The sequence below is a fragment of the Pygocentrus nattereri genome, chromosome 7 (assembly GCF_015220715.1).
Source record: "Pygocentrus nattereri isolate fPygNat1 chromosome 7, fPygNat1.pri, whole genome shotgun sequence".
Classification (NCBI taxonomy): domain Eukaryota; kingdom Metazoa; phylum Chordata; class Actinopteri; order Characiformes; family Serrasalmidae; genus Pygocentrus; species Pygocentrus nattereri.
Window position 1 is genome coordinate 46,747,968 of NC_051217.1, and position 15,957 is coordinate 46,763,924.

General features: G+C 47.0%; 1 protein-coding gene across 1 annotated transcript in view; it reads right to left on the reverse strand.

The window, feature by feature from the left end:
- The window catches only part of LOC108412674 (NAD(P) transhydrogenase, mitochondrial-like), a 40,129-nt gene that overhangs the window by 8,560 nt on the left and 15,612 nt on the right, over positions 1-15,957 (reverse strand). The window contains exons 11-17 of the mRNA XM_017684802.2: positions 14,954-15,064; positions 14,449-14,594; positions 13,201-13,396; positions 9,071-9,304; positions 4,241-4,401; positions 2,788-2,967; positions 1,868-2,027 (exon numbers count right to left, since the gene is read on the reverse strand). Of these exons, the coding sequence (XP_017540291.1) occupies positions 1,868-2,027; positions 2,788-2,967; positions 4,241-4,401; positions 9,071-9,304; positions 13,201-13,396; positions 14,449-14,594; positions 14,954-15,064 (1,188 nt within the window). The remainder of the gene's footprint in view (positions 1-1,867; positions 2,028-2,787; positions 2,968-4,240; positions 4,402-9,070; positions 9,305-13,200; positions 13,397-14,448; positions 14,595-14,953; positions 15,065-15,957) is intronic.

Consider the following 15,957-nt stretch of genomic DNA (forward strand, 5'->3'; position numbering starts at 1 on the left):
CTCTCTCACTCTCTGACTCTCCCCCTCTGACTCTCTCACTCTCTGACTCTCCCCCTCTGACTCTCTCCCTCTGACTCTCTCCCTCTCCCCGTCTGTCTCTGTATCTCTGTCTGTCTCCCCATCTGTCTCTCTCTCTCTCTCTCTCTCTCTCTCTCTCTCTCTGACTCTCTCCCTGTCTGTCTCTGTATCTCTGTCTGTCTCCCCGTCTGTCTCTCTCTCTCTCTCTCTCTCTCTCTCTGTCTCTGTCTCTCTCTCCGTCTGTCTCTGTCTCCGTCTGCCTGTCTCTGTCTCCATCTCTATCTCCGTCTGTCTGTCTGTCTCTGTCTGTCTCTCCGCCTGCCTGTCTCTGTCTCCCTCTCTCTCCCCGTCTGTCTCTGTATCTCTGTCTGTCTCTCTGTCTGTCTCTCTCTCTCTCTCTCTCTCTCTCTGTCGATCTCTCCATCTGTCTGTCCGTCTGTCTCCGTCTGTCTCCGTCTGCCTCCGTCTGCCTCCGTGCCTTTAAATATTTGCTTTCTCTTGATATATTTTTTTAATTAATTAATTTATTTTCCCTTTTCCAAAAAAGTGTCCTCTAGGACAGACATCAACATGTGCCCTGGCCACTCAGGCCACTGAGCTAATGAGTCGTGTGTACCCGAGTCATATGACTTTGACTCAAGTCTGACATTTAATGACTTCAGACTCGACAAAATCAAAAAAGACTTGCGACTCAGCTCTGACTCCAACACCAATGACTCGGACTCGAGACCAGAAGTGGGAGGAAGGTGGGACTCCTCACTTTTCATGTGAATGGATTCGCGGCCTGTTGTCGAACGTCTGTCCTGCAGACAAAACAAGTGCAATATTCACCACGAGGCTTTCATAAGTTTCATATGTGTGTTTCCACCTTAAATCAGCGTCTTACGGAGTCAGGATGAAAACAATCTGCGGGACAGATTGGCGGGAGCTTTACGGACCACGTCGTACATCTTTACTTATTAACCCCTTAAAATCCCAGGCGTATTACTGAGGCTTATTATTCAGTAACTACAAGGACTTCACTGCAAACTGAGCAATTCTCAGATTGTAGACGTATGTAATAAAACCTTGGGCCTGTTGAGGGGTTGACGTCACACGCACAGCCTCAAAAAGAAGCCCCGGCTTCATATTAAGGCCTCAAATGATCTCAAAATCAACGTTATACTGGTGAAGATATGATAACAACCACAGAAGGTCCTCAGAATCACATCCTCAGAAGACGCCCCTTCACCAAGTTTAGCCTGAGTTCTCTTAGAATTCTCTTTCAACTAATGAAGCAAATGGTAGTGAGTGTCTTTACTTAGGAACCCTTGAAAAAAACTTTAACAGTGCCGTGTGATCAGCTCTCTCTCTCTCTCGCTCTCTTTCTGACTCTCTTCATCGGAGTCTGATTCTTCTCAATGTATTAGGAAACGATGCCCTCTGCTGGTTATGAGCTGCAGAGCAGACACGCATCTCCAACAGCTGTCGGATTATATCCTCCAGATTTTACCTTCCAAAGCGTGTCATCAGACGTTGAGCTGCTCGGGCACAAGAGAACCCGTTTGAGAGAAGCTCTCCATTCACTTTGTACATTTCGGGCTGATCTTAGTCTAAAACTAAAGCCACACCTGAGCTGTTTTAGATCACGTCATAGCCCTGTGCTCTGCTACAGAGACTGGACTGTCCATCATTTGTTCCGCAGGCCTGACCATCACTGTCCAGCTTCACAATAAATGTTCCTCTGAGAACAGGACTGTGCTGTAGATACCGAATACTTTTGGAAACATAGTATATGTATGTATGTATGTATGTATGTATGTATGTATGTATGTATGTATGTATGTATGTATGTGTGTGTGTGTGGTACCAGGTGTGATGATGATGCTGTTGGCCTCCTTGATCATCTCGATGGTCTGCTCCACGTTGACCTCGGTGTGTGTGCCCACAATCTCCATGGGTTTTCCGCCCAGTGTGGACGTGGTTCCGTATCCGCCCAGAATGACGTTAGGCAGAGAGCGGTTCATCGCCTGCCACGGAAACAGGACTGAGATCAATCGTTTTATATGGAAATATCAGTTTGAAAGAGCTGCTATTCTAATTGTAGCCTGCCTCATCAATACCATTGTAAAGACCCATTTTAAGTGGGTAAATTTAAGCCGATTACACAAAAGCTGCTGAACCGCCCGACTTAACTGATGAGTTAGAACAAGCAGAGACAACCAAACACTCCACTGCTGTGACATCACAACTACGGCTGGGCAATGTAGCAGCTTGCTGCTACGTCAGAGTAACGAGCTCCGTTACTCCGCTTGAGCGTCTCCTACAGCTGCCAGAGTCGTTGCTTAGCAACGGCGTCTCAGCAGAGTGATAGTGTTTGTGAATAAACCCGTGATGTTGTGGTGAAATAACAGCAGTTAGAGCGACTCTCAACCAATCAGCTCGCGCTGCCAGATCTCACTGTTGTATAAGACAATATAGATCATAATCTAGATTAAATTATGATACAATACCTTTATTGATCATATTGTGCACATCGTGACCACCTGCATGTTTTATTATAAAGAGGACAAAATTAGTCAGTTTAACTGGATTTAGTGGTGAATACTGAATAAAAGTCATTGGTAATCATTTTTTAAATGTAGGGTCTTTTTTCTCTTTTCCAACTGATCAGATGTCTGAAAAGTACATAGTGGCATATCATGCATCATAAAATTTTCATGATATTAGATTTTTGCCATATCGCCCACCTCTACTGCTCCCTGGTTATTTAACAGCTGGCTTACGCACCACACACATGATGTAGGAGAGGATGGCACCAGACGAGCCGATCAGAGCGCCCACTATGGTCATCAGGTTGTTGTCCAGCAGGAAGCCCTCCGCGCACAGTGCCCAGCCAGAGTAACTGTTCAGCACTGTGATGACCACCGGCATATCAGCGCCCCCTATAGCTGCAGTCAGAGTTACACCCTGCACACACATGCACATTCATTTCTTAGATCTTCTCAGGAAGTGAAGACACACGAATGCTCTGTACACAAGACATGCCATCAGTGTAAGAAGGAGTGTTAATAGCATAATTACTGAGTAAATTCTTATTCCATTAACGCTCTGGAGTTTACGAATTCACCCATGTGTCAAATTCTCCGTTTCTATTTGTGTGTGTATATATATATATATATATATATATATATCTTTGTGATGATCCAGCTCAGAATTCCAGTTCAAACCCTTCCTGAATCCGTAGAGCCGCCCTTTCCATTCCATCTCATCACAAGATCATACGAGACTCACATCCGGAGTTATGAGCCTATGAAGAGGGGCTGAGATACACGTCATCTGCCTCTTGCCGTGTGGAGCTGCTGGATTCGTGTGTCCGTCTACATTCTGTGTGAAACTGACCGACAGACACTCAGGAGATCACTAAGGACTGACCGCCACGCAGGAAACCCTTCATTCTCATTCAGTCCACATCGGAGACTCGTGTGAAACGGCGTCAGAGAGTTTCCAGCTGCTGAAGCTGCTGCAGCGGGTTTGGAAAGTAGTGATTAAGATAACGGAGCGTTTAGATATGAAACACATGAGGATCGGGTTCTAAGAAGGGTTTGAGAAGATGAACAAAAGCAGAGGACTGCGTGTCTCAGTGTAGGAAATGAGATGCTGAAATTCTCATTCAAATGTCCAGTTAATGTTCAGTTAATGTTCAGTTAATGCTCAATTAATGTTGAGTTAATGTTCAGTTAATGTTCAGTTAATGCTCAATTAATGTTCAGTTAATGCTCAATTAATGTTCCGTTAATGTTCCGTTAATGTTCCGTTAATGTTCAGTTAATGCTCAATTAATGTTGAGTTAATGTTGAGTTAATGTTCAGTTAATGTTCAGTTAATGCTCAATTAATGTTCAATTAATGTTCAGTTAATGTTCAATTAATGTTCAATTAATGTTGAGTTAATGTTGAGTTAATGTTCAGTTAATGTTGAGTTAATGTTCAGTTAATGTTGAGTTAATGTTGAGTTAATGTTGAGTTAATGTTCAGTTAATGTTGAGTTAATGTTGAGTTAATGTTCAGTTAATGTTGAGTTAATGTTGAGTTAATGTTCAGTTAATGCTCAATTAATGTTCAATTAATGTTCAGTTAATGTTCAGTTAATGTTGAGTTAATGTTCAGTTAATGTTGAGTTAATGTACCATGTACCATGTACCGTGTTGCTGTATCCATAGATCGACTGCAGTCCTACTCACCATGACCCCCGACAGGCCTGAGACGGCGAGCAGGCAGCCTAGGCCGGTGGCGTAGCCGTCACTCAGCATGAAGGGAACCATCCCCCCGACGGAGGCTGCCAACAGAGACGCGTTCAACATGTGGCGTCCAGGAAGCAGCAGAGGAGCCGAGTCCAGAACACCTGCACACAGACCCAGATCAGTACATAACACAGCTGCTGGGATTATACTGGGAATCTGATGAGCCTCCTCATGTATTTCACTCCAGGAAAGGTGCAGAAATGAAGCAACCAGTCATCACTTCTTCCAAAGCTAACCTACACACACCACACACACACACACACACACACACACACACACGTCCCAATCATCATTCATGTCCCTGATTGGTCTGTTGCTGCAGCAGATTTTTAACACTGTGGCTCTTGAGTGTCAGACGACAGCGATATGAGGTAAATGTAAACCTTTAAAATGCTTGTTAAACACTTAAAGGCGCTTTGCATTGCGCTTGGTGATGTAAGGCTTGGATGCAGCTGCTCGGCCATGGAAACCCATTCCATGAAGCTCTCTACGCTGTTCTTGAGCTGATCTGAAGGCCACATGAAGTTTGGAGGTCTGTAGTGATTGACTCTGCAGAAAGTTGGTGACCTCTGCGCACTATGCCCCTCAGCATCCGCTGACCGCTCTGTCATTTTACGTGGCCGACCACTTCGTGGCTGAGCTGCTGTCGTTCCCAATCGCTTCCACTTTGTTATAATCCCACTGACAGTGGACTGTGGAATATTTAGTAGTGAGGAAATTTCACGACTGGACTTGCTGCACAGGTGGCGTCCGATCACGGCACCACGCTGGAATTCTCTGAGCTCCTGAGAGCGACCCATTCTTTCACTAATGTCTGTAGAAGCAGTCTGCAGGCCGAGGGGCTCGGCTTTATACACCTGTGGCCATGGAAGTGACTGGAACACCTGGATTCAGTGATCTGGATGGGGGAGTGAAAACTTTTGGAAGTATAAAATGAACTGCTCAGTGATTTAATTCCTGCTTTGTATTTACTGGGAATAAAAGGTATTTGGTGAAGTTCCTCACAGTGAACCTGATGACCATGACTGCTGTGTTATTTCAGCAGAGAATAATGTCTTTATGAATAGACTGGGTCAGTGGAGGTCAGTTCACCTTGACAGAACTGCACAGGCAGAAGCAGGACAAACGATTCCGATTTTCTGTGGAAGCGAGATGAAATTACGCAGGAACAGGCAGGAGTGGGCTTGAAAATAGTCCCACACAGACCTCTAACTTGGAGCTAAACCAAACAGTGTAGCTGAACCTGGTTCAGTACTTTCCCTGCTACAGATCCGAGTGCAGTTGTTTATCAGGGATTTGCCCATCACTGTTCTATCTGTGGAGCCCAGAGGGGTTTCATTAGGAAATCCTTCATAAGACGAGACGGCTGTAAAGAGCTCGGAAATCTGCTGCCAATTATCAGCACGTGAGGAGCTGAATGTCATCTCCAGTCTCTCTGCTCCGTCAGACTGCTGGCTGCAGGACTGTAGGACCGTCTTTCTCCTCACATAAACAAGCAGAAACAGATCAGATAAGATAAGTACAGCTCACATTCGGCTCCTTCTTCTCTTTCTGGATAAATAAAACTGAGGATCTCCGTGGACACTGGCCTTCTATCATCCGGTCCAGAGATCCTGGAATTACTGAAAATTCTGAGAAGCCGGGACTTTCATCTCACAATGGCTCCATCTGCAGACCAACGTTGTCAATAACTGTATATCCCATCTTGGAGACAGGGGGGTGGTTTGGAGAGGAGAGAGAGAGGCTGGAGTCTATAAACTGGTGATTAAAAGCAGCAGAGACAGAATGAGGACACGAGGACACGAGGACACGAGGACACACAGACACACAGACACACAGCTTTTTATGAAAGACATCAGATCTCTGCTGCATGTTGAGAGGACGCACTAGTCTAAAGGAGGCTTTTCAGTTTTTGACAGAATTTGAAAATGCCTTTTATTCTTTACATTGTCTGTAAATTTCATGATGAATGGACCAAAAGTAACGGCCCAAAATGTCTTAGGTCATCGTCTGGTTCCATTGACTTACATTAAAAGTGAAGTAAGTTTTTTCCTTCTCCTGCAAAGTTACCGTTTTGGAGATACAAGGTTTTGTTCTGACAACAGCGATATGTAGATATTGTTTATTACTACAACAACTGATCATCTCCATAATTGACTAATTGGTAAATTTCAATTCCGATCATTTTGATCAATCAGATACTGAAGATGTAACACGATATGAACCTTATATTTAAAAAATACCAGCCCCAATGCCTCCCGTCTCTTATTTTATATATAAAATTTAAAAAAACAATAAAAGAACTTTTACTAAGTATTGCAACAGAACTTTCTACTTCAAATCAGTGTAATGGCATCCTATTACACTCCTATTACACTCCTATTACACTCCTATTACACTCCTATTACACTCCTACATGTAATTGTTGAAGTGTTTTGTTGTGGAAAACCTGGTTTTCAAATGTAAGCATATTAGAGGAATTGCATATATTGTGGGGCTGTCTAGGCTGACACGTCTTTTCAACATTGCGTGGACATCGGGGGCGGTGCCACTGGATTGGCAGACTGGGGTGGTGGTGCCTCTCTTTAAAAGGGGGACCGGAGGGTGTGTTCCAACTACAGGGGAATCACACTCCTCAGCCTCCCTGGTAAGGTCTATGCAGGGGTACTGGAGAAGAGAGTCCGGCTCAAAGTCGAACCTCGGATCCAGGAGGAGCAGTGCGGGTTCTGCCCTGGTCGTGGAACACTGGACCAACTCTTCACCCTCTCCAGGATTCTGAAGGGTTCATGGGAGTTTGCCAAACCTGTCCACATGTGCTTTGTGGATCTGGAGAAGGCATTCAACTGTGTTCCCCGGGGTATTCTGTGGGAGGTGCTTCGGGAGTACGGGGTACATGGCTCTTTGCTACGAGCCATTCAGGCCCTGTACAAACAAAGCAGGAGTTTGGTTCGCATGGCCGGCAGTAAGTCAGACTCGTTCCCAGTGAGAGTTGGACTCCGTCAGGGCTGCCCTTTGTCACCGATTCTATTCATAATTTTTATGGATAGAATTTCTAGCCGCAGTCAGGGGATGGAGGGTGTCCGGTTTGGTGACCTCAGGGTCACATCGCTGCTGTCTGCAGATGATGTGGTCCTATTGGGGACATCAGGCCGTGAACTTCAGCTTTCACTGGATCGGTTTACGGCCAGTGTGAAGCGGCCGGGATGAGGATCAGTACCTCCAAATCCGAGGCCATTGTTCTCACGCGGGAAAGGGTGGAGAGCCCTCTCTGGGTCGGGGATAGGCTCATGCCTCAAGTGGAGGAGTTTAAGTATCTCGGGGTCTTGTTCACAAGTGATGGTACAAGGGAGCGGGAGATTGACAGGCGGATTGGTGCTGGGTCAGCAGTGATGCGGGCTCTTTACCGGTCTGTTGTGGTAAAGAAAGAGCTGAGCCATAAGGCAAGGCTCTCAATTTACCGGTCGATCTACGTTCCCACCCTCACCTATGGTCATGAGCTTTGGGTAATGACCGAAAGAACGAGATCGCGAATACAAGCGGCCGAAATGAGTTTCCTCCGCAGGGTGGCTGGACTCTCCCTTAGAGATAGGGTGAGAAGTTCGGTCATCCGGGAGGGACTCGGAGTAGAGCCGCTGCTTCTCCACATCAAGAGGAGTCAGCTGAGGTGGTTCGGGCATCTGGTTAGGATGCCTCCTGGATGCCTCCCTTGGGAGGTGTCACAGGCAAGTCCACCCGGGAGGAGACACCGGGGACGACCCAGGACACGCTGGCATGACTATATCGCCCAGCTGGCCTGGGAGCGCCTCGGAATCCCTCCCAGGGAGCTAGTGGAAATGGCTGGGGAAAGGGAGGTCTGGGCTTCATTGCTCAGGATGCTGCCCCCACGACCCGAACCCCGGAGAAGCGGAAGATGATGGATGGATGGATGGATGGATGGATGGATGGATGGATGGATGGATGGATGGATGCATGGATGCATATTTTAGCCATGTATTTAAAACAAACTATGTTAGCGCGTAACTCATCCCCTCAGCCATCATCGTTTTATTAGCAACTTTATTAATTAATTAATTTATTAATTACCTTTTTAGATTTAATACAAATTTAAAACAGAAGTAGCTGAAAAGCAGACCAAGTTTATTAAAGCAGACACACTATGAGCTCTTGTCCAGTTGTTTGGTCGTACGAGGCGATTTTGGGGATGTTAAAGTGAAGTGTTGACATATTTCTGGCTTCTTGGGTCGATGTTGTTGCCACCTGTAGCCCATCTTCCCCAAGGGATGTATATGAGGAGCTCAAACATCACAAAGCGAACTAATCAATAACCAGATTTGCAGCGGACGGTTGTTATCAGCGTTATCGGTGATATTGATTAGTTGTTGCAGCCCTAAAAAATACATTTCTTGCCTTGTATGTAAAACTGTGTGGTGCAGTACAGTCACTCTTGAAAAAAGACGGTTCTTTAAGAAATGAAATGGTTCTCCTTAGAACCATGAGTTCTATTTCGCAGCAGTACATGCTTACATAGTGACATGGTTCCTCAGATTGATAGAGAATGTGTTGGTTCTATATAGCACCAAAAAGGGTTCTGCCATAGTCACATCAAGCTCGTTACAAACGCAGAATGGTATATAAGCATGTACTGCTGCGAAACAGAACTCATGGTTCTAAGGAGAACCATTTCATTTCTTAAAGAACCGTCTTTCTTTAAGCAGTACCAAGGAAAACAGAGCAGATAGAAATTGGTGTGCTAGCATGTGGGAATCTCACCTTGCAGCTTGCCGTAGGCGACAAGCGAGCCGGTGAAGGTGACTCCGCCGATGTAGGTGCCCAGGTAGGCCACGGTCTTCACCACGTTAGCAGCCGGGTGAACGTCCAGGTGAGGGTATTCGATCATGAACTCTGCGATGCAGGTGAGCACAGCGGCCAGACCCACCAGGCTGTGGAACGCGGCCACGAGCTGAGGCAGGTCTGAGATTTCAATCCGCTTGGCGATGGTCAGACCTGAGGGGCAGGAGTTCCGTCAGCCACATCGTTTAAAGGACGCAAAAAAATCTCATTTTCACACTTTTCACCACAGTGCCACATACACACTAGTGAATACACACACACTAGGGAGCAGTGAGCACACATGCCCGGAGCGGTGGGCAGCCCTATCGGTGCCCGGGGAGCAGTTGGGGGTTAGGTGTCTTGCTCAAGGACACCTCAGTCATGTACTGTCGGCTCTTCCGGTCACAGGGCCAGTTCCCTAACCTCCAGCCCACGACTGCCCCCTGTATGGCATCCCATTCTAAATCCATGGGCATTAGTATGGAGTCTGTCCTCCTTTACAGCTCTAACTGCTTCCACTCTTCTGGGAAGCTTCTACAAGATTCCGGAGAGAGTCTGTGGGTCAGTAATGTTGGACGAGACCGTGAGATGTGAGACGGCCTGGCTCACAATCTCGGTTCTGTGGGGTTGAGGTCAGCGCCAGTCAAGTTCTTCCACACCAAACTCACCCAGCCAGGCCTTCGTTGTGGTACTTTAGTCCATGTTTACGGACAACTGTGAGTAATACAGTGCCAGAAAAGACCTAATTGGTGGGTAGTCGTTCTCCAGCTTCCATACATAATTGGTGGCTTCGTTAGCTCCAGTGCTAAACCTAAAGGAGGAAACTTCAGACAAACACGTCTCTGCTGATTGCTTTAATTTGGGGTAAGCTGTAAAACGCATGATGTGTGTTATTGAGCAAGAACACAAGGCTGTAGAGGATGACTAACAAATCAATTCCTAGTCTGATTCCAGAGGAAAGTGTGTGTTTTGAATTAGTGGCTAGGCGAGGGTCGAGGCCAGATCCACTGTGTGTTATTACTCAGCCAGACTGGAAACTCAGAGAGAGACTTAACAGGTCAGACACGTTTACCCTGGAAAAGTCAACAGACTTTGGTTCTATAATGCTTATAAAATCCAAAACACACCATGCATCTTCAGCCTTTACAGGCAGGCCATGATAAACAATGCGGTTCTGCTTCCTTTTCTAATCCGGAATGCCGAGGCCTGCGTCACGACTTCACAAACCTTAACGATCTTTTCTCGTGAGTGTGCAAAGCCCAGCTCTGACATTAAAAAGGAAGCTGAAGCAGCACTTTTGTTGTTACTGAAGTTATCAGAGTCGCCCCCTGCTGTTTATCAGAGTCGCCCCCTGCTGTTTATCAGAGCGCCCCCTGCTGTTTATCAGAGCTCCCCCTGCTGTTTATCAGAGCTCCCCCTGCTGTTTATCAGAGTCGCCCCCTGCTGTTTATCAGAGTCGCCCCCTGCTGTTTATCAGAGCTCCCCCTGCTGTTTATCAGAGTCGCCCCCTGCTGTTTATCAGAGCTCCCCCTGCTGTTTATCAGAGCTCCCCCTGCTGTTTATCAGAGCGCCCCCTGCTGTTTATCAGAGTCGCCCCCTGCTGTTTATCAGAGCTCCCCCTGCTGTTTATCAGAGTCGCCCCCTGCTGTTTATCAGAGCTCCCCCTGCTGTTTATCAGAGCGCCCCCTGCTGTTTATCAGAGCGCCCCCTGCTGTTTATCAGAGCTCCCCCTGCTGTTTATCAGAGCTCCCCCTGCTGTTTATCAGAGCTCCCCCTGCTCTTTATCAGAGTCGCCCCCTGCTGTTTATCAGAGTCGCCCCCTGCTGTTTATCAGAGCTCCCCCTGCTGTTTATCAGAGCGCCCCCTGCTGTTTATCAGAGCTCCCCCTGCTGTTTATCAGAGCTCCCCCTGCTCTTTATCAGAGTCGCCCCCTGCTCTTTATCAGAGTCGCCCCCTGCTGTTTATCAGAGCGCCCCCTGCTCTTTATCAGAGTCGCCCCCTGCTGTTTATCAGTCACCCCCTGCTGTTTATCAGAGCGCCCCCTGCTGTTTATCAGAGCGCCCCCTGCTGTTTATCAGAGCGCCCCCTGCTCTTTATCAGAGTCGCCCCCTGCTGTTTATCAGAGCGCCCCCTGCTGTTTATCAGAGCTCCCCCTGCTGTTTATCAGAGCGCCCCCTGCTGTTTATCAGAGCGCCCCCTGCTGTTTATCAGAGTCGCCCCCTGCTGTTTATCAGAGTCGCCCCCTGCTGTTTATCAGAGCTCCCCCTGCTGTTTATCAGAGCTCCCCCTGCTGTTTATCAGAGTCGCCCCCTGCTGTTTATCAGAGCTCCCCCTGCTCTTTATCAGAGTCGCCCCCTGCTCTTTATCAGAGTCGCCCCCTGCTCTTTATCAGAGTCGCCCCCTGCTGTTTATCAGAGTCGCCCCCTGCTGTTTATCAGAGCTCCCCCTGCTGTTTATCAGAGTCGCCCCCTGCTGTTTATCAGAGCTCCCCCTGCTGTTTATCAGAGCTCCCCCTGCTCTTTATCAGAGTCGCCCCCTGCTGTTTATCAGAGTCGCCCCCTGCTGTTTATCAGAGCGCCCCCTGCTGTTTATCAGAGCGCCCCCTGCTGTTTATCAGAGCGCCCCCTGCTGTTTATCAGAGCTCCCCCTGCTGTTTATCAGAGCTCCCCCTGCTGTTTATCAGAGCTCCCCCTGCTGTTTATCAGAGTCGCCCCCTGCTGTTTATCAGAGTCGCCCCCTGCTGTTTATCAGAGCTCTCCCTGCTGTTTATCAGAGCGCCCCCTGCTGTTTATCAGAGCTCCCCCTGCTGTTTATCAGAGCGCCCCCTGCTGTTTATCAGAGTCGCCCCCTGCTGTTTATCAGAGTCGCCCCCTGCTGTTTATCAGAGCTCCCCCTGCTGTTTATCAGAGCTCCCCCTGCTGTTTATCAGAGTCGCCCCCTGCTGTTTATGAGAGCTCCCCCTGCTGTTTATCAGAGCTCCCCCTGCTGTTTATCAGAGTCGCCCCCTGCTGTTTATCAGAGCGCCCCCTGCTGTTTATCAGAGCTCCCCCTGCTGTTTATCAGAGCGCCCCCTGCTGTTTATCAGAGTCGCCCCCTGCTGTTTATCAGAGCGCCCCCTGCTTTTTATCAGAGTCGCCCCCTGCTGTTTATCAGAGCGCCCCCTGCTGTTTATCAGAGCTCCCCCTGCTGTTTATCAGAGTCGCCCCCTGCTGTTTATCAGAGCGCCCCCTGCTGTTTATCAGAGCGCCCCCTGCTGTTTATCACAGTCGCCCCCTGCTGTTTATCAGAGTCGCCCCCTGCTGTTTATCAGAGTCGCCCCCTGCTGTTTATCAGAGCTCCCCCTGCTGTTTATCAGAGTTGCCCCCTGCTGTTTATCAGAGTCGCCCCCTGCTGTTTATCAGTCTGACCCTGCTGTTTATCAGAGGTACCCCCTGCTGTCTATCAGAGGTGCCCCCTGCTGTCTATCAAAGTGTCGCCGCTCCCCAGTTTCAGTCTCCATTTCCCAAGCTCTTTAGCCGAGCGCGCTAACGTTCCTCCTCCTAATTAACAGACACCCGTTCAGCTCCGCCTCCTCATTATTCACCACCATCACTGTAATATTTCATCATCTACATTAACACAGGAAGGTGATCAGAGGGGCGGTGGAGTTCGAGTCGGCAGCGTCTGAGATGTTTAAAACGCAGAGTTAGAAGAGAAAAACGTCTCCCAGTGAAAGCCGCGTTTTACAGTAGGAATAAATGGAGCTCATTATGCTGGTAGTGAACTACGCTGCCTGACTCAGCCGCCTCAGAACCAGAGAAACGGACCTTAAACAGGAGTCAGGACCCTGCTGGGGTTCATCCTAAAGTTAGGACAGGATTTAGGAGGTTTAGTCTAGTCAGGATGTTTGTGTGATGTTTTCTGATCTGGAGTTAGTGAAGAGATGATGAAGGCAGGAGCTGATATTCTGGAATAGCTACTGAACTAAACTCAGTCCTACTGAAGTGGTCATGGAGACCAAACACATCAAATTTCAGAGATAAGAAACTTCTGGAACAGAACCGCAGATTATCCAGGATGCTAGATATTACCCAGAACTCCTCCTGTTGCCATTGCAAGGGACATCTGTGTCAAGAGCTCAGTGGACGGTTTGAGGGCGCCCAGCGTGGCAGCGATACCACCGGCCACACCGATCATGCCAAGAGAGTTTCCAAGGCGACTGGTGCCCTGCGCAGAGAGTCCGGCCAAAGCACCCACACAGCAGAGCCCGGAGCCCAGATACATCATCTACACACACACACACACACACACACACGAGGTTCAGGCCCAGGGAGGTTCACAAACACTATAGACACTGAAAATTAGTGACACACAGGAATAAAAACAAACCAAAATTCAGGACACACTGTGCCAAAAACTGAAACAGGCTAAAAATAAAAAACAACACTTCACTGATTATAAGGCTACATGAAACCTACGGCTTGTCATGACAACTGACATAACCCTACATAAATGTTGGTTGGTTGGTTAGTGTAGTGTTTAACACCTCTGCCTTCTACACTGTAGACTGGGGTTCAGTGCCCCGCCTGGGTAACCGCCCTACATTATACCAATAAGAGTCCTTGGGCAAGACTCCTAACACCACCTTCACCTACCTGTGTAAAAATGATCAAACTGTAAGTCGCTCTGGATGAGAGTATCTGCCAAATGCCATAAATGTAAATGTTTATTAATCCTTAATAAATGCTTATTCCAGAAGCCACATCTGTCTTAAAAGCTACTTTATCTAACTAATTAAATGAATCAAAAGGTAGGTGTCATGTAGCTTTATGAACAGCACCCTACAGTAAAGCATTGCCAACAACAGTTTACACAAAATCATTTTAATAAAATGATTACCGTTATTTTACGCCTTTCTTTCGCTCTGACTGTCACTTTCATCACTTCATAAACCGAATGTACAAATAGTGCCGGTGTGCTCACAGAGACTGACCGTTCTGCTTCTGTTGTTTTGCCCTGTTCTGCGTTATTGAGCAGGACATTGTGTTTTCTAGTTCATATCAAACCTCTAGTGCAGACATTCTTTCTAAATTCTAAATCTTTTGTCCAATGTTCCTTGAGGAAGGCGTGAAATAGTTCAACACACTCAATATTTTCACTGTTGATCCACCAATATTTCTCATTTCAAAATCAAAACAAATCTGTAAAGTCCTAAATTTTGACCCTTAGTTTTTGGACAATGTGTACCAAGAAGTTTTATTACCTCCAAGATTTCCTACTAAAAATGCATCTGGCAAAAGCAGTAATACTATAACAAACTCAGAAACATGGAAACACACCTGTTCAATGCTGTAGCCGCTGGCCAGGGATGCCCCATATCCCCCCACAAACACCACCCCAGGAATGGCGTAGAGGTAGTTGTACTCTGGAGGGTCCGTTGGCCTCTTAAACATGTCCAACATCCGCTGGGTGATGAGGAAACCACCTGAAACACACACACACACACACACACACACACACACACACACACATCACATCACATCATCCACCTGCAGCACACACTGATCAGTGATCACCTGGCCAAGCACACTAAAATATGGAGCGCTTGGGCCTAATCCCATTTCACTTGTGTTTACTTAAAAGCCATCAGTGACAACTGATGACATGCCGGGTTCTGGAAGGGTTGTCCCATTCTACAGGGGAAGACTTCAACCACTTCCCTTCATAGCTCAGCTCCAAGGAGTAAGGTGACATTGCAAAACAAGGAGTAGTGGTAAAAATAAGAAGAGGCACTGGGTCTTAAAGTGTGTGTGCCTCCCTATGGTGCACGTATTTTATACACACCTGCAATGTTGATGGAAGAAACGAATGCGGCCAAAAGAGCAAGAGACTCCGGAAGAGAGGAGGGAGTGAGACCTCCACCCATCAACACTAGCCCACCAACTGCTGTTAGACCTACATACGCAAAACACACAAAAGCCATCATCAAAAAGAGGAGTTAAAGAGGAGGAGCGTTTTACTGAAGCTCAGAGTTAAAGAGGAGGAGAGTTTTACTGAAGCTCAGAGTTAAAGAGGAGGAGAGTTTTACTGCAGCTCAGAGTTAAAGAGGAGGAGCGTTTTACTGAAGCTCAGAGTTAAAGAGGAGGAGCGTTTTACTGAAGCTCAGAGTTAAAGAGGAGGAGCGTTTTACTGAAGCTCAGAGTTAAAGAGGAGGATAGTTTTACTGAAGCTCAGAGTTAAAGAGGAGGAGCGTTTTACTGAAGCTCAGAGTTAAAGAGGAGGAGAGTTTTACTGAAGCTCAGAGTTAAAGAGGAGGAGAGTTTTACTGAAGCTCAGAGTTAAAGAGGAGGAGAGTTTTACTGAAGCTCAGAGTTAAAGAGGAGGAGAGTTTTACTGAAGCTCAGAGTTAAAGAGGAGGAGAGTTTTACTGAAGCTCAGTGTTAAAGAGGAGGAGAGTTTTACTGAAGCTCAGAGTTAAAGAGGAGGAGAGTTTTACTGAAGCTCAGAGTTAAAGAGGAGGAGAGTTTTACTGAAGCTCAGAGTTAAAGAGGAGGAGAGTTTTACTGAAGCTCAGAGTTAAAGAGACGGAGAGTTTTACTGAAGCTCAGAGTTAAAGAGGAGGAGAGTTTTACTGAAGCTCAGAGTTAAAGAGGAGGAGAGTTTTACTGAAGCTCAGAGTTAAAGAGGAGGAGAGTTTTACTGAAGCTCAGAGTTAAAGAGGAGGAGAGTTTTACTGAAGCTCAGTGTTAAAGAGGAGGAGAGTTTTACTGAAGCTCAGAGTTAAAGAGGAGGAGAGTTTTACTGAAGCTCAGAGTTAAAGAGGAGGAGAGTTTTACTGAAGCTCAGAG